At 36.2% G+C, this 23,753-nt stretch overlaps 1 protein-coding gene across 3 annotated transcripts; it reads left to right on the top strand.

The window, feature by feature from the left end:
- The first annotated feature begins 1,451 nt into the window (after nucleotides 1-1,451).
- On the top strand, nucleotides 1,452-22,740 carry LOC116295096 (dyslexia-associated protein KIAA0319). 3 transcript variants are annotated; one of them, XM_089036907.1, is made up of 30 exons: nucleotides 1,452-1,755; nucleotides 1,850-2,140; nucleotides 4,210-4,231; nucleotides 4,901-4,948; nucleotides 5,607-5,992; nucleotides 6,149-7,125; nucleotides 7,543-7,705; nucleotides 8,043-8,096; nucleotides 8,368-8,424; nucleotides 9,052-9,087; nucleotides 9,213-9,311; nucleotides 9,760-9,857; nucleotides 10,211-10,307; nucleotides 10,775-10,867; nucleotides 11,540-11,684; nucleotides 12,048-12,112; nucleotides 12,480-12,580; nucleotides 13,106-13,330; nucleotides 14,023-14,114; nucleotides 14,523-14,671; nucleotides 15,227-15,378; nucleotides 15,854-15,992; nucleotides 16,963-17,033; nucleotides 17,798-17,889; nucleotides 18,437-18,570; nucleotides 18,808-18,930; nucleotides 19,323-19,413; nucleotides 19,982-20,071; nucleotides 20,562-20,656; nucleotides 21,053-22,740. In XM_089036907.1, exons 1-30 carry the CDS (start codon nucleotides 1,659-1,661, stop codon nucleotides 21,175-21,177), a joined length of 4,407 nt encoding a protein of 1,468 aa, XP_088893033.1. In that variant the 5' UTR covers nucleotides 1,452-1,658; the 3' UTR covers nucleotides 21,178-22,740. The 3 variants fall into 3 exon arrangements, with proteins under 3 accessions (XP_088893033.1, XP_088893036.1, XP_088893040.1); XM_089036910.1 differs by lacking the exon at nucleotides 4,901-4,948; XM_089036914.1 differs by lacking the exon at nucleotides 19,982-20,071.
- Nucleotides 22,741-23,753: the final 1,013 nt, after the last annotated feature.

Genomic DNA, 23,753 nt, shown 5'->3' with positions numbered 1-23,753 from the left:
CTTTTTAACGGAAAGGAATCGGACATTATACTTTAGAACGTGTTAAATCAAATCATCTTTCATTCATTTGGAAACTAAAACATAGTATAGATTTGTTCACATTCCTTCGTCCCTAAGCTTGCCGAAAAGAATAGCGCATCTTGAAACATCTGATTCGTGTGGGCCATCAGTATACCAATGGTGTTATTTTAAAAGGCTGTAATCCCATTTGCCTGGATAACGTTAATGCTTTTTCAACAGAAGAGATAAGGAGTGTGATTAGACTAGATTAACTGGATGTTTATCAGCTTTATTAGTAATACTGTAGATAGAAGAGCTTTATAGCAACAGTTTTAGTCAGCTTTTTAACATGACATGAGTACGAGTGTGCTTTTGTTTTGCTTTTTCTTTTTTTCTTTTTTGCTTCTTATCTCTTTCTTTCTTTTTCTTGTCAAAACCATTTGTCATTTCTATGGCTTTGCTGGAAACTTTTGAACAAATGTGAATCTGACGTCCCCGAAAAGTGTTGCATGGACCCACTTGGTCCATTTCATAGGCATCTGCTCATCCATCCATCCGCTCTTCCATCCTTTACTTCACCCTTCATAAGTAATCGATCCTTCCCCTCATCCTTCCATCCAACCAACCATTTGGGTGGCGTAGTGGTTTACCGCTCGCCTCTCACCTCGTGGTCCAGGGAGTGATATGAAATATACATGTATCCATTCATCCATCAATCTTTTCATCTATTCAATCCATCCATCTATCCATCCATCGATCAATCTTTTCATCTATTCAATCCATCCATCCATCCATCCATCCCGCATCCATCCATCCATCCATCCTTCTATCAATCTTTTCATCCATTCAATCCATCCATCCATCCATCCATCCATCCATCCCGCATCCATCCATCCATCCCGCATCTATCCATCCATCCATCCATCCATCCATCCATCCATCCATCCATCCATCCATCCATCCATCCATCCATCCATCCATCCATCCATCCTTCTATCAATCTTTTCATCTATTCAATCCATCCGTCCATCCATCCTTGTATTCATTCTTTCATGTTATCTGACAAATGCATCTATTTATCCTTTCCACCTTTCTTTCTTTACAATTTTCTGAAGCGGGAACCAGATAGTGGAGTTGCTTAGTTGCTTATCACATTTTTCTCTTTTCTCTTTTTCTCCTCCTCCTCCTCTTCCTCTTCCTTAGTCTCCTCAGCAGAGATTTTAAATGGATTAGTGCACTGTTAGATATCTAATCGTGGCAAAATTAATTCAGCGTCATCAAATTTAATTTATTTTCAAATTTCTAAACATACGGGACGGGGGGAAACGATCGGGATTTTCGCGGGTAACGGGAAACCGGAAACAACCGCTGAATCAGCTGATTACAACAAAGCCTCCTATCCTAAATGTCCCGTATGTTGATCATTACGTCACTTCCTCCTCAATCCTATCAACAGAGCGACACCAAACATGGCGGACGGTTAAAGTTTATGGAATCCACTTTACCAACCTGTTACAGCATTATCTATTGAAATCGAAGTCAAAATTTACTTCATGGAGATATATTAACGTCATTTGTTTTAGCGGAGAGGAGTTTTGAGTACCTGAGTGGCTCAAGGTTGATTGGATTTGGGCTTTATACTTGCTGAAGAGGATGAGATGATAGCACCTATGTTTTGGAATCTCTGCAAAAGTTCTTGGAGAAAAGGGTTTCTCTTTGAACTTTTTATATTATTAACCCTTCTTCTAGCTCGCTGTACGTATTATACGTTTATTTGTGCTTTCATATATTTGTTCTTCGAGTCTTATGCGGTTCGACAAAAGCCTAAAGTAATTTTTCGTTGTTGCAGATGGGGGATGTTCGAGAGTTCGTAGCCTTGGTTGTGGTGAACTGTTTGAGGGACATTCTCTAAAAGATGGCAAAGAGGCAGGCCTTTTTAACAAGCTTGGACGAACGGACGATGTCACAAAGTGTGTGGAATATTGCTGTGACGATAGAGACTGTAAAACTGCGTTATTTGTGGGCAAACTCAAAGCTTGCTACACTGTTGATTGTAGAAACTCAGATGCTTGCAAACCCGTGCCTGCTTTGAAAACATCTCAAAAATATGGCATGAGTATTTTTCAAAAGCCTATAAAAGGTAAGTCCTTTAAACTCCTAAATTTTCGATTTACCGCTCAACAGACTTTTTTATTCGAGTCATAAATTATAATAATTATATTCGATTCTCGGATTTCGTCTTTTGCCCCTTTCGTCAATCAATTTCGAAGGCTCAAGATTTGAAATCTAAACTTGTGACCCTAGTCAAGCGAAAAATAATTCAGTGAACACTTTAAATCTTATGACGCTAAATTCTTCACTCTATAAATTTCTGTGTAGCAAAGTGTCGTTTCTACGCGTTCGTATTACGCTCCATTTGCTTACCATATTCTTTTGTTACCGATGTTTTGATTCGTATTATCTTTTGTTCCTTCCATTCCCATACTTCAAGAGGCATTCAATTCCTTCGTCCTTCCACTTTAAATATTTAAAAACACGATAAATTTCATGTTTGCATTCATTTTTATTCATGATTTTAGATAATTTATTTCGAATGGTCTCGTTTGCCTTGCGGTTTAGGATTTTAAACCTTTCTCTACCAATCATTAATAATTTATCCCATTGATTTTGCCACGATTAGATATCTAACAGTGCGCTAATACATTTAGACTCTCTTTAGAAAGTAATTATCTCATTTTCCACATATATATAAAGATCTTTAAGAAATATTCTTTAAACAACAGCTTAATTGCTTATGATGTAAATTTACAAGACAATAAGATCTAGTTTTAAATAGCATCCGCTGTTTAAACACAAGTCTAGCTGTGTTATGGATGAATGCATTATCTATTGGCCTTTCCCTTCTCAGGTCAATAAATGTACTGTATAATCCAATGATACAGTTAATACCACACTGATTTTCAGTCTCATATACTATGAAAGTTACTATAAATTGTGTATCAGAAGTTGGAAACTATAGTTTTGAGGAAGATATTTTATGGGACAAGGATTCATTTGTAGGAAGCTTGATGTTTCTCTTTCACTTCAAAGAAAAATATTTTCCCCAAATTTGTTGGGGTGACTAAGAAAAAATACTTTGAAATAAGTGTTGGTCAAATAGCATAAAGAAAATAAAATGTTATGAGTAATTGGAAATTAGGCAGTTGCTGTATTAACAGAAGGACTCCTTAGGAATGCTGAATAATACGTATCTTTCACCGCTGTGAGTTCAATGGGTTGGGTCTCTGGTTCAAGCACTGCAGTCCTCATGTGAATTGAGTTTGTTTGATGTGTTGTTCTCTCCTATGCTACGAGAGTTTTCTCCAAGTTCTCCGGTTTCCTCCCTCTGTAAAAAATGGGCATGCGAGTTGAGGGTTGTGTGCATAGAACACTGAATGTAGTGGTAGTGAGTGTGAGTGAAAAGTGTCTCCAATTAATGCAAAAGTGCTAGAATGACTAGACACTTCAATAAAGAGATTTTTTTTTTTAACTTATAAATGATTAAATATCGTAGGTATTTTTGCTGTCCATGTTGAAAATGCTCTTTTTGATGGGTATGGTCTTTGGTATTGTCCAAAAATATATGCACTTAGAGAGAAAATGGAGAATATTGTTGGAAATAGTCGTCACTTTTTGTAAACCCATTTTCATGATTACATGTATATAGCCCAGAAAACTAGCTATAATTTCAGACTTATGGGGTTTTGGCTTCAGTCAATCAAATTTCCAAAATTTTGAAAATATTTGTATATTTTTGATTGAGTGAAGCTACATGTAAAGATCTAAAAAAAATTGGATTGCGTCGGTTGTATCATTATGACAATGGGTGTAATACAATGCCTGGAAAAAGCATCCAGACACAGGTGCAGCATATATGCAGAATGTTTTTTATTTTGTTTACATTTTTGAGATTTTTGCAATACTTGCTGCACTTGTGGGGTTTTACTTGTGTTTTACCTTCCCTGCAACATACTTTGTCAGTTTCTACTGTATGTCAAAACATCATTTATTCAGCCAAGTGGTCATGTCCAAGAAAACTGATCAATGTTATTTTTGTTTGTTTTAAATTTGTCTTATTTCTCTATGTTCTTAAATTTTCCCCACACAGTTGTATAGGAAGGAAAATCATTATCATAAAATCTTTAATATTTTTCTTTCCTTTTTTTTCAGGAAAAACTCCTAAAACAAATGGGTAAGTATAGGATGGATTGGTTACCAGAATTATTATAATCATTATTCTCTTTCATTTTAATGTATGTATATTCCTTAACAATATATATTTTGTTAAAAAGTCCTGGATTTTTAAATCAATGTTCAATATCAGAGTTATTGATGAGTATAATGTCTAATTTCAATGAAAATGTGTACTTTAATCTGAGTTTTTAGATTTATGCAGCAGTAGGCTCTCTTCTAAACATCTATTAAAAGTAATACAAATGCTCTATAAAGAATGTGAAAGTTGGCAGAAAGCTTGAGAAGGGTTTGGAGAAGCATGATGTGTGTTATAGCACATGAGATTTATAACAGTTATTTTGAAAGACAGATTGTTTAATAAACTGGTTTTTGTTGTTGTTTTTTTTCAACCCTAACTAATTTAAACTGGTAGAGCTGTGCTCCAGGATCATAAAAGTACATGAACTATAGCAGCTGTCAGAGGTGCCTTCACACATGTTCACATCACAGCTTTCAGTTTGGCACTGTTGAGCTACACCACTGCTGTACATACTTTGTGGTGGTGATATTAGCAATGATAATTATTCTAAAATTTCCCTTCAAATATTTAAATATCAAGATGCACTAGATTTAACTATAAACTTAAACTTAGGAATTTATCATGACTTTACTGATCTTTACTTTGCAGTACTTTCTTGAGAGATGACCCAAATAGACCTCTTATAAGAAAAAAGAGGTAACAAAAGAATTAAATTAATAAATCCTAAAACACATTAAAAAACATTAGATCTGGCAAAATTTAAATTTGAATTAAATATTAAAAATCATAAAGGCAGATGGCATAAAAAATAATTTAAAATACAAGATTTAAAAATAATAATACCAGTATGATTGAAATCTAATTATCAAAATAACCATCTGTCAAGTGCCAGCCATTGATAAACATTTTAAAAAGATTATTAAAAAATATGAAAATTAATATAAAATAAATTACACTGTATATGCCTGTTAACTGGCTATAAGTTAATGTTTCATTTCTATCATTCTCCTAAAGTTACCACTCTGGTACTGGGGTACAGTCAACTCTTGTTACAATGGACACGCTTGGAACGGTCATTTTGAGAGAGAATAAATTATGATCATTTCTTTGTCAGTATTTTCTTTTGGGAATTTTGTTCCTGTCTGTAAGTGAGTTTTCCATGATATCAGGGTATCTGCAACCATCTGCAAGGCAAGAGTTGACTGTAAATATTTTTGTTGCTATAGTTTATATAGTTTGTTTTTAATCATATGTGATGTATGTAATTTAATATATTAATTTAATTGAAAATATTTGAATTAAATTAATATTTTGAATTGGTAGATTACTGTAATTTAATTCATTTTATTTCTAGGCATGAGTCCTGTCATCTCTATCATGGCACCCAGTGTACAAAGTACCTTAAGAATAAACTACTCTACTTTACTCAGTACCCTCCGTCTGTCGAAAGAAGCCTCATAAGACCATTATCTCTACTGAAAAAAAGAATTTCCCCAACTTGTGAACAGTATGCATTAGCTGGAATCTGTTATTATGCATTTCCATATTGTTCAGATCGCACTAAACCAAAGCCAACATATCTCTGCCGTGAGGACTGTGAACAGTTGTTTGCTGGAGTTTGTAAGCAAGAATTTGAAGCTGCAGATGGACTCGGGTATGGGAAGATTTTGCCAGACTGTAAAACACTGCCCTCAGCACAGCCACCTGGAAATAGTGGCTGTATTAGCCTGAATATTCCAGGTAAGAAGAACCAGTAATGAAGTGGCCATTACCAACAACTTACCAGAGGACCGTAACCAGGGGGGTTGTGCTTGAACCACTGCACCCCACTTGTTTACGGCCCTGTACCATACAGTAAAGTTTACTTTCAATTGATCCCTTTCCTTTCAATTTCAGATTCTCTTCAAGTCTTTCCAAAAAAGCCTACAATTTCTCAATCAACAGCAGCTATTCTTAATAGTAAACTTCAAGAACAACCAAATAATTTAGAAACTAAAACTGCTGAAGAAAAAGATTTAAATTTATTTAAGCAAGAAAATTATAATAACAAAACTGAGAATGAGGATGAGAAAGAAAATCAAAATATTGCAAATACAAACATAATGCACCAGAATGAGGCTGGTACTGACACTGATATAACAAAATCGTATAACACAATGTCAAATAGCAACAATAAGGCTACAGTGACGGAAAAAGAGCAAATTAATGACAAACGTAGTGATGATAAAGACATTGATACGGAAACATCTAATGAGAACATTGGGAAATCTAGCGATGTACAGAGCAGTAAAATTCCTGATGTGGATAGGGGTAATGTAGCTCCAACTAGGACGCCAACCACAGTGATGGGAAAGGAACGAATTAATGACAAATATAACGATGATAAAGACCTTGATACAGAAACATCAAATGAAAACATTGGGAATAGCCATACAGACAGCAGTAAATCTCTCAATGAGAATAGTGATGATTCAGCACCAACTGGGACACCAACTTCTTTCATAAGTACTACTAATAAGAATAAAATTAGTTCATCTGATAGCAAAGTGGATGAAAAAACTGACTTGGATGCTTCAAAACCAAGTGGAATTTCTGAGCCTCAAGTTGCAAATAAGGAAAGTGGTACTACCAAAAATGATGATAAAAATGCAGAAATTTCTAGAATGTCCAGTGTTCCTACCAGCTTACCATCAAAATCAAGAATTTCAAAGGTCGATGAGGATGATGAAGTTAAAAAAGAGGATGTTGAAAAAATAGAAAATATTAAAAAGGATCATCCTGGACAGTCTCCTACAAGTGGTTCTACAAGAAGACATGGGCTGGGATTGCAAGAGTCACTTGGCATGTTAGAGCCTACAAATTCAAGCTTGAAGGTAATTTTGTGAGCAGGTCACATCTGTATAGTCCTTTCCAAGCAGTGGCTGCAAATCATTACTAGACTTTGATAAAATCCAGGAAATGCATAAACACATCAAGTTCAACCAGTTCGACTTGGGGCCATAGTTTCGTGGTCACTCATAAAGCGAAATTGGGAAAGGTTTACTACTTTCATTTTAACCAATCTGGTTATTCCCATTTTTTATCCCCTTATTTTATACAATGTACAGTACTTTCATCAGGCAAAATTGCAAAAAAAAAAACTGATGACAGGAATCTTTTGGCCAATAACATGCAACATCCTTAGATTTTGTAATACTTATATAATTGTTAATTCTGTTTATAACTTGCATTAAATTCCATTTTCTTTTCATTTAATTGACTCTACCTTTTTTATACCTTTTTCCCTGAAGAAGTTGGAAAATGATGCACCCCTACCATTGTCAAAGACATATCAACCAACATTTGTTAATATATCTAATGCTGGTGATGAAACAAACCTAGCGGTCACAAACAGCCCAATTGAGAGACAGAAATCAGCTATCACTAATAAAACAACTCCAGTACTAGATGCAAGTAAGTTTCATTCTAAAAAGCTGATACAGTCAGTAGCGAGTCTTATATAATGTTGTAGTAAAGCAACTTGATTGTACTAAATAAGACAAGGAATCCAATGGATGAAAATGGGGATTACAGTAAACATACATGTAATAATGAACGCATGAAGTCCGACCTGGGCTTGGAACTTTTTTTATGATCACTTGTGGAGTAAATTTGGGGAACCTCTATTAATAATATTAATCTAGTAATAAAACATTATTTTAAAGAATTTTGTTGAAAATTCCAATATCTTAATTTAGTAATATCCAATTCATTTTTTGAATATTTTAAAATATTTCTTTCTTTTTTTAAGATGTAACATCATCTGATGCATCATCATTGTCATCTCCAACTAAACCAGTACCAGGTAAGACAGTAAAAGAACCACTGAGGACGTAAAGAAACCCTGGCATTGACCACCCTCAGTGCCTACACCTCATATAATAAATACAGTACCTCTTCTTAATAACTCATTAAGCACCTTTGAACATATCCTTATGCAAAAGAGTGCTCTATAAATATAGTCATAATCATAAAAGTAATTTTAAAAAGAAATGAAAAGAAAGAAAAAGAAAGAGTGGAAAAAAGAATTAGAAAAAAATAATTTTAATTCCCATCTTTTATTATGTATTTTTTAGATCAGTCTGGTTCAAATACAACAACTAACGCATCTCCAACTTCCAAAGCAGCAACAGGTACAGTATGCACTGAAGCAAAATAGATAGTCTAACTATTGTGTAAACATAACCTACGGACATTATCATCCCACATCTAGCAAAAAAATTGATTGTATTAGACCTTCGGCATAACGATGAAATTTCCCATGTCTCACCAACTTCCTGGTTTTACCTTTTGCCATTCTCTTGGGAATAATATTTTTTTGTTTGTTTATTTTGTTTGAATTAACTGTTCCAATACCAGTTTCCATATTTATTTTGTGTATTGTCTCAAGTAGTCCCGGAAGTCAAAGAAATGGTTCCTGGGGCCATTCTACAAAGGATGAATCGATGAAAAAATCCTATCCAGTGGTTAAATTTATTGGATAACAGCATTGACTTTGTATGCACTGAATAAGGATCTATCCATCAGATAGTGCTATCCACCCTTCATTAACATTAACAGGCCCAGGACTACAGTAGGGGGCCAAAATGGGAAAACCTGGCTTGCAACCAAGCTGAAAAGGTTTATACCAGTAATTGAAATAAAAAATTTAGGAGAAGGGGGGGGGGGGGGGGGTGGTTCACTGATTGTGACAATAATACAGTTTACTGATTATGCTAATTTAAGTTAATATTTATCATTATTTTCATTTTGAATATTAGAAGCTCCTGCCAACTTGACACCACCCCCAACTGAAGGTACTAGTGATATTTTACTTGAGATTTTTTTGTGGAATTTAGAATATTCATATATGTAATTAACCACTTGAGATCTATGTTTTAGCAAACATGTTCATGTTTATCTCTGTGTTTTGTACTTTTAGCACCAACACTACAAGTGTCAGCTGGAGATAACAAGGTCCTTACTCTACCGGCCAACAATATTGAATTGTATGCAAGTGCATTCCCAAGGGAGTCTCCAGGTACTGTATTAAAAAAAAAGTGAACATTTCAAGTACTATTATGACTTTATTAGTAAGAGCTATCAACTGCAATTTTTGATATTTTTGAGAACTCAGTTGTTACAAGCTGCATGCTGAAACTTTGTTTTTTGGATGCCATCAGTCAAAAATAATCAGTCAATACCTTTTATGTTCTTGACAGCAGTAAAGAACATAAAAGGTAGCAGTAAAGAACCAATTTCACATCAAGCCTTTGAAATATCTGAGTTTGTAGAATATCAGAAACCGCAGTACTGTACCAGTAATAAAAAAATGGCATACCCTACTGTATATTTAGCACAGAGTAATTGTGTACTTTATGACCAGGAGACACAAGCCAATTGACTTTAGACCAATGATCAATATATTTAGTTTAGTGTGTTAGTTTTGTGCCTTAATGAAACTGGTTTTTTTGCCTTTACTTATTCAGGCAATGTATACACCTATCATTGGCAACAGATTTCAGCTCCACAAGGCAGTCATGGTTACATGGAGGGTAAAGATACCAAGAGAGTTCTTTTGACTAAGGTATTACCTAAAATCACACCTTCCTGGGTAAAACCTGATCATAGAATGTTTCAGGAATATACTGGAATACTACAGCACAACGAGCAAAAGTATACCACGTTTCATGTATTTGCATACTTCTATGCACAGGCTTTTTCCTGCCAAAGAGGCATTTGCACACCTTACTTGGTAAAACAAGCCAGCTTCGCAATGTATTGGTGGTGAACTTCTGCAGGTTGTGCTGTAAAAGTATGCCATAATGGGCGTGAAAGTAGAGTGGGGAAAGAAAAGAATGAAAAAGCTCTCACTTTCTCATACACATTATTTACATCCGAATTTTTCATGCTATTTCTCTATTACTTCTTTCTCAACAGTTAAGTCATGTTGGTGTTTATCAGTTTAAAGTTACTGTAAAAGCAACGAAGAATGGTGCTTTTGGTTTTGCATTTGTTAATGTTACAGTCCGTCCAGGTAAGGGTTAGTCAGTTGCATATCAAATGGATTTTGCATGTGGCAAATCACCATGCATACTAGATAACAATATGGTAATGCAAAAGATAATGGAATATATTCAAGTTGCTGTAATAAGGAATCAGACTGGAACACTCTGTGCTCATAACCAGAAAAATCCTATACTGTAGTAAGAGAAGCTTTTTTTTGGTGTTCGAGTACTATATATCACACTTATAATTATATGGTACATGTATAAGTCAGTACTAATCTCGCACTACTCCCAATTACAGAAACAAATATACTTGTATGCTACCTATTTGTTAGCGATACCTGTAGCAACTGACATTTCTTTTTCCATTGTTAAAACTCCCACAGTAAACAATTAGCCACGTATCTTGCAGTACTTCCATGATAAGACATAATTATACCATCATCGTCTGCTCATTTGTTAGTACAAGCATGTGACAAATGTTTCCTTTCATTAGTTCCCAGAGTAAACAAGCCACCCCGTGCAGATATATCACCTAAAGAACAGGTCATTACATTACCAACCAACATGGTTGTTCTGGATGGCTCAAGTAAGAAACCTGGAAAATAAAATTATTCAGCATGTCACAGCAAAAGTGAGGATTTGGAAACTTGGAAAGATAGCAAATAACAGATAGAGCATGTGGCTAGAATACACAATGCCATGGTTTCCATTTCTATCAGGAACTCAGATTTTATTTTCTGAGTTTCCTTAATGCATTCAATGTGACATACTGAATGATTTAATTCATATTCTATCAATACCAGTGAAATAAATTTTTCTACACATCGACATTTTAACTGTATTATTTCCTGAAAAATTATTAAGAGAATTAAAATCCAGAACAAAATAGTAGACAAATAAAATTTGGTTAAGAATTTGTGTGTGTGATGAATAAAACATCTGACGTTATTTTTAGTGCTTAATTGTAATTTGTAAAGCGCCATTGGACAGATATGGAAATGGCGCTATATAAGAATAAAGTTGTTGTTATCATCATCATCATCATCATCATCATCATCATCATTATCATTATTATTATTATTATTGAAGGCAATAAAATTATGAGTTCAGAAATATATTTTTGGTCTGGTAAATTTAACCCTTGAAAATATCAAGCTACAGGCTAGTAACAAAAAGAAAAGATGCAGGAATAGAAAAATGTATTATTATATGTTATATTTATGAGTATAATTGATATGGTTGTGTTTCCCTTGAACAGAAAGTACAGATGATGACAAGATTACCGAGTACAAGTGGGAAGAAGTAAAAGGTCCTTTGAATGACAAAAACAAGATGATTAGTTCTGGTGCAGACTCTCCTGTCTTACAGCTCAAGTCCCTTGTACCTGGAATATACACTTTCAAGTATGTACCAATAATCTTGTAGCTGCAGTATTGCAGTATGTCTTGCTATTATCATGACTTTCTTTCCTTTCCTTTCCTTTCCTTTCCTTTCCTTTCCTTTCCTTTCCTTTCCTTTCCTTTCCTTTCCTTTCCTTTCCTTTTCTATTCTTTTCTTTCCATTCCTTTTCTTTCCTTTCCATTCCTTTTCTTCTCTTCTCTTTCTTTCCTTTCCTCTCCTTTCCTTTCCATTCCTTTTCTTCTCTTTCTTCTCTTTCTTCTCTTTCTTTCCTTTAGTCTTCTTTCGATCTTCCATACTTCTTTAGCTGTAGGGGGTGGCATATTTTATAATCCTTTTTTATATTTTATTTTCTTTCTCTACAACAGACTGACAGTTGTTGACTCTGATGGTGAAAAAGACTCCACCACTGCAACAGTGACTGTCAACAATGGTAAGTCATACACTTTAACTACCGGTAACGCATTGCATCCAACTTTACACTGTGTAATGAAGAAATAGAAAACGTGTGCGCATGCTGTGTGCAGTTATAAAGCATGGGGGGTTGGCAGAACACGAGAGAAGTGTCAGGAGAAGCACGACGCGTAGTGGAGTGCTTCTCGGCACTTCTCGAGTGTTCTGTCAATCACAGAGTGTTTTATAACTCCACACAGCACAGCAAGCAAGATTTTTATTTCTTTTATAAAATACAAATTACAATAACCATTATTTTAGATAGGAGTGCTCTCATCAGCACTCGCTCCCAACCAACCAGAACGAGAGATTCATAACAGTTATTTTATAATTCTTTTTATAAACAGAAAAAGACTATCCCCCAGTAGCAAGAGCTGGCGATGATGAAATACTTACAATGCCTATCAACCATCTCACTTTGCATGGGAATGGCAGCACTGATGACAAGGTAAGGAACTATTTTTGAATCAGAGCAGGTGGAGGGAGGAGTATATAGTATTGGTTAGTTTAATTACAGTAGACACAAATTTCCATCGGTCATAAATATAAACATACCAATTGTGGCTTTTTTGATGTCTGAAAGCCAAGTGCAAAGTACGATATGCAAGACGGGCAGATAAAAATGAAATCAATGGTAATACAAATACAAGGTTTTACCTGGATAAAACCTGTCATAAATGTCATTTTGGGTATTTTTGATTTTTGCACAATATTTAATTTCAGTTGTGTGCTGCCTGTTGGAAAATGATTTTTATAACTTATGTAACTTATTATGCCAGTCAAAAATTATAAGGTAGTGACTGATAACTGACTTTTAATCGGTAGAAGCAAAAATTGAAAGTTTCATTGGGCAGCTACATGTAGCACCAACAGAGTTTGTGCTCCATTGAAAACTGCTGTAATGCTGCACATCAAAACCTGCACATCGCATAACCTCCATATCCTATTTTACAAACTTGTGCTCCATTTACAGGGAATAGTCAGTTACGAATGGAGCAAAGCACCAAGTAGTCCAGCAGTGGGTGATATGCAAGGGACCAACTCTCCCATTCTAAAGGTCTCTAACATGGTGGTTGGTGACTATACCTTCATATTGAAGGTGACTGACACTGGCGGACAGACAGCTTCATCCAAAGTTACTGTTGTTGTTCAGCCTGAGAAAAATACTCCACCTGTTGCTAAAGCTGGCTCAGATAAGGTAATGTTAAAATGCAAAGCCTCTCTTTTTTTATACATGTATATATATTTTAGTGATCACGAGCGTTTGGAGCAGTCCCATGCATAATAGTTAGCAATCTTTAATCAGATATTCGAACCTTTATTACACTTTATTAAACTGCATAAAAGTAAAGGTATATGCTGCATCCATTCAGCGTTGGTAGCTCCTTCAGCTATAGCTTGTTTACCATAGCTCGTTTACACAGATTACTGATGGAAAAAGGGGATGAGGAGCACATCGTCTACTTTCAATGAAAAAATACGCATTGTGCACTTCACCCCGTTTCTCCCCGTTTCTCCATCGGTAATCTTGGTGAATGAAAATAGATTAGAAAAAGTTGAAATGAGTGTGTAAGGTTTTGTAGGCATCAAACTATGAGCTTTGCTTAGTACTGTAAAAATAATAAATATTACCAACTCAGGCATTCTTACTGAGTGGGTTGACCAGACTTTTTTCTCACATATTTTCACATAAGTTGAATTTGTAGCTCAAAATCTGATTTTGGTTATTAAACTTCTTTTTGAATCGGAAAATATTACAAATAGATTTTAAAAGGTCGGTTGACAGCTGAAATTATTCCTTTGCATTATGTGTGCTATCACGTAAAAAGGACAAAGACAGAACGAAGGGATTCTCATACTAATAAATACTTGAATTTTTTTTTTTTTTAGGACCTTGTGTATCCAGACGATTCAACCACACTAGATGCAAAGGGAAGCCATGATGATCAGAAAATTGTCAAATATCACTGGGATCAAGAGAGGTATATATCAAAACAACATACCCAATAACTGTACTTAGAATCTGGCGTGAAATGTGATCGTCCGGGTTGGTGTAGTCTTGAGAAAGACTGTTGGTGGTGGCGACTGACGTTTCGACAACCTGAGCAGAAGTCATCTTCAGAGTCCAGTGAGAAAACGAGACACAGTCGATGGTATTCATACCTCTGGTCCTGTACTTAGACACAACACTATTATTCAATTGGTGTTTATTGGAAACTACTCTGCAGCAGGCACATTATTTTCGGATTGGGGGTCAAATTGTTTTATTCATTAGGGCAACTTTACCCCTGGGTTTCCGAGGAAGATAAATGATTGGATGTACTTGCTTTGTGAGGGCATGCGCACACACTCCTTAGATCATTTAATGATTTTTTAAATGTTTTCTACAGTGGTCCTTCATCTGCTGAGATTTCTGGTGCCGATGGAAAAATAGCAACAGTAAAGAAATTACAAGAAGGCCGTTATGTGTTTAAACTGACGGTAACAGATGACAAAGGACTTACTGGGACTGATATTGTGGCTGTTAATGTAAAGAAAGGTGAGTTGAAGAACTCCATCCCCTAGACCCAGGGGGGGGGGGGGGGGTACTCCTCTATATTTGCTATACGGGTATTTGCCGCCCTATAGGGTATGGTTTTTCGGCTTTTGGGTCTGGGGTAGGGTATCATTTTTGACATTTTGTCTGGGATAGGGTATCATTTTTGTCTGGTATAGGGTTACGATTTGGTCTTTTTTGTCTGGGGAATAGGCTACGCTTTCTGCCGGTACAAAAAAAAAATATAAACATTAGTAAATATTGAATGCAATCTATTGAATAACCGTCTTTTAGTCTGGGAAAGGGTGTACATTTCTTAGTTTTAGTCTAGGGTAGGGTATGTAAAATCAAAATTTTAGGTCTGGGATAGGGTCAGGGTTTTGAGGTCCTGGCGGCACACCCCTACCCAAGTTGGGGTGGTAGTACCCCCCCCCCCCCCCCCCCCCGGGCCCCTAGATCAGGATTAATTCTGGGCACCACTACCCTTTCCATTGTTTCCAAGGTCAACCGGGCAAAGCTGCATATGTTCTTACTATCATTTTATTTACTATTAACCAGATATCAATCAAAGCCCTGTGGCAAAGGCTGGACCAGACGTAGTTGTTCATTTACCGAATCGCGCTGCTGAACTAGACGGTTCAAAGTCCAGTGACGATCATGGCATTGTAAATTATATTTGGTACAGGGACCCAAAGAGTCCTGCAGCTGGGGTAAGTATCCATTCCTGTTTTCATGACTTCTTAATGGGTAAAATGACTTAGTACTGGGTAACTGAATATAGGGTTTGAAATTTTTCGCGCCAAACGCCACCTTCTTTCTGTTCTCATCCAATTCTCAAATTTCATCGTATAATCAAAAACTTTAGCATATCCTTTACATCCATTTTCATAATAAAGCTACCCAGACAACAAGCTATACTTTTTTGATTGACGGGCTCCAAAATACCCAGACTTTTTGGGTTGAGTTGGTTGCATCAGAAATTTAAAAAATGGGTGTAATTGAATTCTCTTGGACCCTAACATGCTACAATTAACTACAGTGTTGATCCTCTCACTACACTTACACCGGCTCTACTTCCAAATGACTTTGACTACCCCTACTTGTGTAAGCATCTCACCACCAGATAATTCTTTGGATCTGGAACTTCTTGCGATTGGGTTAGTTATGGTTTCATTTCTTCGACAGGACGTTATTAACAAGAGTAATCACCAAGCAGTATTAAGACTCTCCAACCTTGTAGAAGGCTTGTATAAGTTCAAGTTAACTGTCGTTGATGGAAAAGGACTCAAGTCTAGCGACGAAGCACTTCTCACTGTTAAGGAAGGTAAATTTCAAGTTCTAGGACTTCCTCTATGTGTACCATGAATACGCATGAGCTGATAATGACGTAATATTTCAATGCGCCTCGGACTGGAACTAATTGCAAGGACTTGAAATCCCGTCCAGTCCGATTTGGAGGCTTGAAATGACTTCTCATACTCATTAATTATTCGGGAGGTTATTTGTTTAGGATTGAAAGACTTAAGGCACAGATATGCCCCTGAACTGAATTAATTTTGATCCAGTCCAAGGACTTGAACAAAATTAATTCAGTCCTTTCACAGGACTTTGCCAGGTTTCAAGTAACATCATGTGACCCAAAAAATAGCCCATTGATTGGCTGGTTTCATGAATTATTAATGAGTATTAGAATAATAGCTATTAGTTGGGACTGCGTTGCTGTGTTGAATACGAGTGAATAATAAGGATACTTAAACACAGTGTAAAAAAGACGTAACTGTGCTGACCTTTTTGGAGGATGGTCCTCATTTTGAATTAATTCTAAAGGAAATAACGTTTGCGTGAGAAACATTCATGCTATTCATGCTAACGAACTTCTTTACACAGTGATTAAATTTCCTTTTGGAGACCTTTAGCATCAGGTTTACCGCTAACAAGTAACTGCTAGGGATCAGGGCCAGAAACACGCTTGCAAACACGGAGAAACAATCAACATCACTATGAAATTCAATATTGCGGCTCTTCCAGCGACAACTTAGTTATGACGCCATCATTTTTTTATTTTTTTATTTATTTTTAATGACGCCTTCATAAATGTTCAAAATTTATCGGACGGAAAACGCCTGGCGTCGAACTGCAGTTTGAGGTTTTTTTCGGTACCTAGCAAGAACGTCGTGCTAAAGGTCTCTATAAACTCGTATCAATACACATGCTCCTCTTGCACAATAGTGTCTAGTAACTCTTTTGAAACGTATATTGTTTTTATTGATACATCTTTCATTTGTATTTTTAAGATGAGAACAGTGCGCACTTGGTGGAACTTTATCTTGATGTTGACATTACAAAATTTACTGAAGAAAATAAGGTAAAATCAATGTCCAAAGTGCTTCAAGTATATAGTAGTTGATGGGCAAAAGATTTTTCACTATAACATTTTCCGCCGTATTGCTTATACAAAGATTGGTCGAAGAAAGCGCGTTCAAACATATTGCGCGCTTCTTTATTGCATTAGCTTTCAGCCCCTTTAATAAGGGAGGCGCACTCGCGTACGCGAGTTAAAACTAATCAATTTTTTAACTATAACATTTTCCGCCGTATTGCTTATACAAAGGTTGGTCGAAGAAAGCGCGTTCAAACATATTGCGCGCTTCTTTATTGCATTAGCTTTCAGCTTCTTTAATAAGGGAGGCGCACTCGCGTACGCAAGTAAAAAGTAATCAATTTTTTAACTATAACATTTTCCGCCGTATTGCTTATACAAAGATTGGTCGAAGAAAGCGCGTTCAAACATATTGCACGCTTCTTTATTGCATTAGCTTGCAGCCCCTTTAATAAGGGAGGCGCACTCGCGTACGCAAGTAAAAACTAATCAATTTTTTCACTATAACATTTTCCGCCGTATTGCCTATGCAAAGATTGGTCGAAGAAAGCGCGTTCAAACATATTGCGCGCTTCTTTATTGCATTAGCTTGCAGCCCCTTTAATAAGGGAGGCGCACTCGCGTACGCACGTAAAAACCAATCACAACGCGCATTATATTACAAAGCCCGTGATTTTGCTTGACCTCGTGGCATTATCGTTATCATTTGTATTTAACTGATTTCCTTTTGTGGATCTTCTGTATGTTAGGGTCAGTTAATTCGTAAACTAGCTGTCATCCTTGACGTACAAGATGATGATATTGTGGTGGAACACTTGAAAGAAGCAGGCACCGGACACAGGTAGGACTCTGAGTAATGGAATTAGCACTTGCGCGTACAAAGCCCGGCAGAACAGACAAAGAATTGGCCGCGCGCTAAGACAACAATGCATCCAAGAATACGATACAGTCAAGTTATGATGAAGGCGAAGTCTATGCGATGTGAGGTTCTACCCTGCAAAGTTGCGCGTGGCGTTAGAAAGTATAAACATCGTATTCAAAGTCGCTTCGGGACTGTGGTTGAAGGTCTGAAAGGTACAGCAACAGGAAGTTGAAGAATGCACGGTTTGAGCAACACAGACAGTGAGCTGGCCATCTCTTAAAACACAAGTAGTTCCTTAAACTGTGCACAGTTCCTCTTTTCAATTTTCCTCCTAACTCTCACTTGAGTCAAGTTTTTTCCTGAACTTGGTCGCACAGGGAGTAGGGGTCATCGAATCAGCAACTCTTCCCAAGCGCGATCGAGACAGGAAAAACCCGGCTCCACAGAGCTAGGAAGGAAAGGATGGACTGTTTCAGTAGTAGCTCCTTGATGATTCTTACCTATGGTCTTTTTTTTTCTTCCACAGTACGATGGTCATGTTTTACGTTAAGACAGCAGGCGATGCTAAAGATGGTCAAATCGTAGCAGAAATGTTAAAGTCAAAAATTGAAAACGAGGAAGGATTTTTTGAGTTCCGAATGCTGAGAGTTGAACCCTACAGTACGTTGAAATATTCTCCATCAGTACTTAATTTCACACTTTTTACTGAATCCTGAAGTTTTTGACCCTTCACTTTTCTCACTTGGCCCAATTTGATTATTTTTCCCCCATTTGTCGAAGTAATTGTTCGTTAAATCATATTTTTGTTGTCTTTTTCCTTGCCTTTTCACCTCGTGAAACCTTGAACCCCATTGATGTTGACTAGACTTATTTTGACCGACTCTTTTTTCCCTACAGTTTGTCGAAATAATTGTTCATTCCATGGATATTGTGATCGACGTACTAAACTGTGTGTTTGTGAAAGCTTCTGGATGCAAAACATATTCAAGTCCAGCTTTGGCGTAAAAGAAAGCAACTGTGGTATGCATTGTGCAAAAGCACATAAGAGAATGCTTTTGCTAATCCGCATAATGTGAATTCATCTGCGTGTAACAATAGTAAGCTTCAGATCGGAAACGTCGGAGTACGAGATTACAAGTTTTTAAGTGCTTATCACATTTGCGTCCCAAACCACTTTATTAGCACCTTTCTTTGTTTGCACATGCTGCCATCTTGGTTGAACTTAACAATGTCTTTTGTCAATGAATTCTTTTGTTATATTATCCAACTTGGCCACCGTGTCTTTCGTTGTTTCAATCCCCCCCCTTCCCTTTTTCCCCCTGGAAGGATTGAAAACCAGCAATTCCGTACATGAGACTTTTTAGGACCAAATGTTTTGTATATCCGTTGATTTCCTACTTTTCATTCCTCAGACTGGAGTATTTTATATGTTACTGTAATTATATTTGGTATCGTCATGGGTATCGGTGGTATAATATGGGCTGTCTGCTTCTGCATGGGAAGGTAAGAAGTCTAAAGTATATTGTTATACTCTTCATGTAAACTCATCAGTTGGAACTCTTTGCCATCTTCATTCGATATTCCTAAACTTGCTACTTTTTCTTCTTCGATACGCGTCTTTTAATATATACTTTTAACATTGAGTTATTTCTAACTGAATACTTAACGGGTTGAGGATATTTGGCTAAGCTATAAAAAATGCAGTCTTGGAAAAAGCATACCAAAGTCTTGCTACTGAAAATGAGCATATCGATATATAAAACAAACAAATAAAAAATAAGAATACCAAAAATAAAGTAATATACTTCATGAAAATATTTTTTCAATGCACAACACATGGCCACTAGCCTGCCACATTACGAAGAAAATTCCGGATGTGACGCAGGCTACTGGCCACCGCAATACTAAAAAAGACGTTTTCAGTCTTCAGAGTCATTTCTCCGCAGGCTGTAATCAAACGTTTTCAAAGCTTTAGTTATGATCATGCTGTACCACTTTCTCCTCTTACCTTTCCCTCCCTCTTCCTACTACTCTTTCTTTTCTTCTTCTTCCTTGTTCTATTTCACTCTAGAGCCTCTCGTCGTCGTCGTCTTCGCGATGACAAAGTAGTTTCAGTGGAACCACCACTTTTATCTGACTCGACTGCAGCTGAATCTTCCGGGTATGGTAGACACGGGGGTCGATAGCAATCATGAAAATAAATGATTTTAAGGGTTACTATGCTTTTTGCTGTAAGATATTTTATTTTGATCTTGGTTGATCTAAGTGTTCTTACTTGGTCATTCATCTATTTAGTTATTGCTCACATGTCCTTGTGGAATTACTCATTAATCGTCTTTAATTATCATTATCAATGATCATGTAGCAGTTCATGGTAAAAACTTTTTGGATTGCTTGCAGTGATTCTCACAATTAATGTCGATTGTCATTCATTTTTCTGAATAGTTTGCCCATTCCTCTCATTTTCATTGATTTTACTAAAGCATTTACACTAAAAAGTGGGCAGTAATGTTCACTTCAAGGTTCTTGGATCGTTATTTTGATTGATGCCTTGCAAGTGTCACATTGTCATACTCTGTCATCTACCACAAGGATACAATTATTCAAAAAGTATGAACAAATCTCATGTGCACCACTAAAAATCATTATAGACGGCGCGTCAGATCACGAAGAAGACATCGATATGCAATAATAGATGAAGAAGATGAAGATGACAAAGCAGAAAGAATGGAAATGTTACCGAAGGGTGAGTAATGGCTCGGGTTTCGTATTCCTTTCATTTCTTTTTCTAGTTTCTTAATTCGTCGAGCAGCGAGGGTTTTTGACCACCATTACATCAAGCCAACTAGTATCATCACTATCATCAACAATAGTAGCAGCAACAACAACAGCAACAAGAGCAACAATTGAAACAGCAGCAATTACAGCAGCCAGAACACCAACAACAAGAGCAGAAGCAACAACAACAGCAGCAGCAGCAGCAGCAGCAGCAATAAAAACAACATGATATCGAGTCTGGTTTTAAAATGTTGCTTTTGTTGGTTATGATGGTGTTACTAGCTTGCGGCTTCATGTTTAATACTATCTAAAATTTTGAACAGTTAGCGCACTCAGTAACATTTGATCTATCATTTTTGCCTAGGCAATTATTCAAGTATGATGTTAACAGACAGTGATGAAGACAGCGATGAAACAACGCTATTTGAAGCAAAGAAACGAATTCCAAATGGAACGCTAAATGGATCAATAGGAAGAAAAGCAATGTGATTCTTGGGATCATTCAATCCCTCTTTCTTGAATACTATACATGGATCTTCCCATCTGTCGATCTATCACTCATTCTTTATGTATTTATATAGATAGATGCTAGAAAGAATACTAGGGTAGATCGAAATGGAATTTTTCCTTTAAGGTGTGCCTCAAGCACAGTTCCTGGTCCCTTTTGAACCCTTAATTTGAATAAGGCTTCGGTGGCCCGAGAATTAAAACAAATGCTAATTGTTAAAGTTTTATGAGAAATTGCTAAATACCGGGGTAACATTTTTATACATAATAGTAAAATAAATCCATTATATACCTTATTTGTAAAACAAACAATTTATCTCCGAACTTCATTTCAGTTAAGTCTATGCACTTCTTCAGTTACCTTTTTATCATTAACATTTCCTCAGTGTTTATGAAAATGAATTGGATATCTGTCATGTGATTTCTCTAATTCCTGCATATGTATTTACTGCTTGCTTAAAATAATTATAAAATTAATGTACAAATTATCACATAATTTGGATTTTACACTGAGCCATTCCATCTTGCACGTTACGTCGGTAACATCGTTCACCACTTCTTTTTTCAAAATCCCCTGTCCCTTTTGGTTAATCATATTACCTTAACATTAGTTTTCATTAGAGTGCATACCATATATCCATTAAAAAAATTTAACTAACAAAATTTTATAATTTAGTGTAAATGTTTTGTAGGTTTACGGAACTTTAACGAACATACTATTTTGTGCAACTTCTTACAAAATTTTTCACCGATACATGGTATGTACACTACCACTCATGACTGAAATAGGACTATTTGCAGTCACTTGATTGTTATTGAAAACGAATGTAATTTTCAGCCAATTCATACTTGCGTTATACATTTCATATATTTAATTTCATCACTCAGTAAGGGAGACCACATGACAGTGGATCGTAATTTGTATATTCCCGCCAATAATATATAACTTCAGATTTTTAAAAAGAAATTTTGGGAAAACAAGCGACCTAGACGGTATAAAATTAAACAAAAACAAAATATGACCCGCTTTTAAAAACCCATAAAGATGAGTAACAATTTGATATCGATACCTATATGCAAACAATATAAACATCTAACGAATGTTAAGATTGTAATGTTAAGCTAACCTATTTGACGTAACGTAATTGATTTAGTATGAGGACACGCTAATCCTTTCCACTTGTTAACCAATCGCGATGCAGAGTAAAAGCTGGAGCCAATAAGGAGAGAGAGAGGAATGCCAAAATCTTGGCTTCGTTGCTTGCTCCTGGTAGGCTTAAGTTGGAATGCTGTGTTTTTATTCATTATTATGATTGAGGTGGTGATGAAAGCCTTTTATATAGCCCTAGATTTTTATATTAGCTTGAGTACGAGATGGCAGTACTTGCTTATTTGCGGTTTTGGGCAGAAACCAAGGTCCAGAGCACGCATTTTTTTGTTTCAGTTCGTCAGCTTAGATCTTCCCTTAGTATGCTAGTCTATGCAAATAGTAGTTAGCGTGGAGTTTATAGTGAATACCAATAAAAAAAGCAAGTGCTATAATAATGTCTACGAATCGGGGGGATTTGTAGGGTTGCTTCAAACTGAACTGTATAACAAAAGCTTAGAGACTGCTCTGATTAAAACGATTTGGAAGGTATTCCTGCACAGGGGGCGGAAGAAATCAGTTATGAGCCTGGACAATTTTTCAAACCTTTTTTGGTCCATCATTCGAAGCGCACTCGAAAGTCACATGATCACTTTCATCATTTTAGATGCATATGTCACCTGATAATCCGTTCAACCGTTTTTATGTTATGTGAATTTGATATCGAAAAACCTGGCTTTCAAATGCGCAGCACATTTGGAATTAAGAAAGGAGATAAAATGAAAGAATTAACAAATCTTAGACACTTCCACAATTTTTAAACTCGCGGTTTTGTTTTGTTTTGTTTTTTGTTTTGTTTTTTTTTTTTTTTGTTTTGTTTTTTTTTTTTGTTTGTTTGTTTTTGTTTTGTTTTGTTTTGTTTTGTTTTTTTTTGATCCGTCACGAAAAATATGATCACGCGCTAAAGCCGTATATTAATTCGTGTTATTCCATCATCCTTAATCAATAGTTTGCAACCATATGTAAGGACAATGTGGCCATGGTGGGGGTATTACCAAAGGCAATTGATTAATATATTGTTAAAGGGACTCCGAGGTGCCAGACACATCATAGCTTAAAATGTACATCAAATCTTGTTGATTTTGAAAATCGAAATGAAAATTCCATGAAATGCGTTTTTTGGGGTGATATAGTCCGTCAAAGTTGCGAAATGACTTAAGCTGGGCTCCCTGTGGAATATCGCGGATTTGATGGCTTGGGATGAATGAGGTGTGATGACGTCAGATAGTGGAACATGTTGGATAGCTGGAGCTGAATCAACCAAATTTCGCTATGGAAGTATGGCTGTTCTTTATCAATTTGAGCCGGAAATTGCTTGAGGAGAAGAATATAATACACCCGATGAAAGTGTGATCGAGGACAGTGAGCTAGAAGAAGTGGCGAACGAGGAAAGGCTTCTAGGAATCGATCT

This window comes from Actinia tenebrosa, unplaced genomic scaffold (assembly GCF_029948245.1).
Source record: "Actinia tenebrosa isolate PJP-AT-01 unplaced genomic scaffold, QUT_ActTen_1.0 PGA_scaffold0__85_contigs__length_37466705, whole genome shotgun sequence".
In the NCBI taxonomy this organism is placed as follows: domain Eukaryota; kingdom Metazoa; phylum Cnidaria; class Anthozoa; order Actiniaria; family Actiniidae; genus Actinia; species Actinia tenebrosa.
This window is presented reverse-complemented; position numbering and strand designations above follow the sequence as displayed.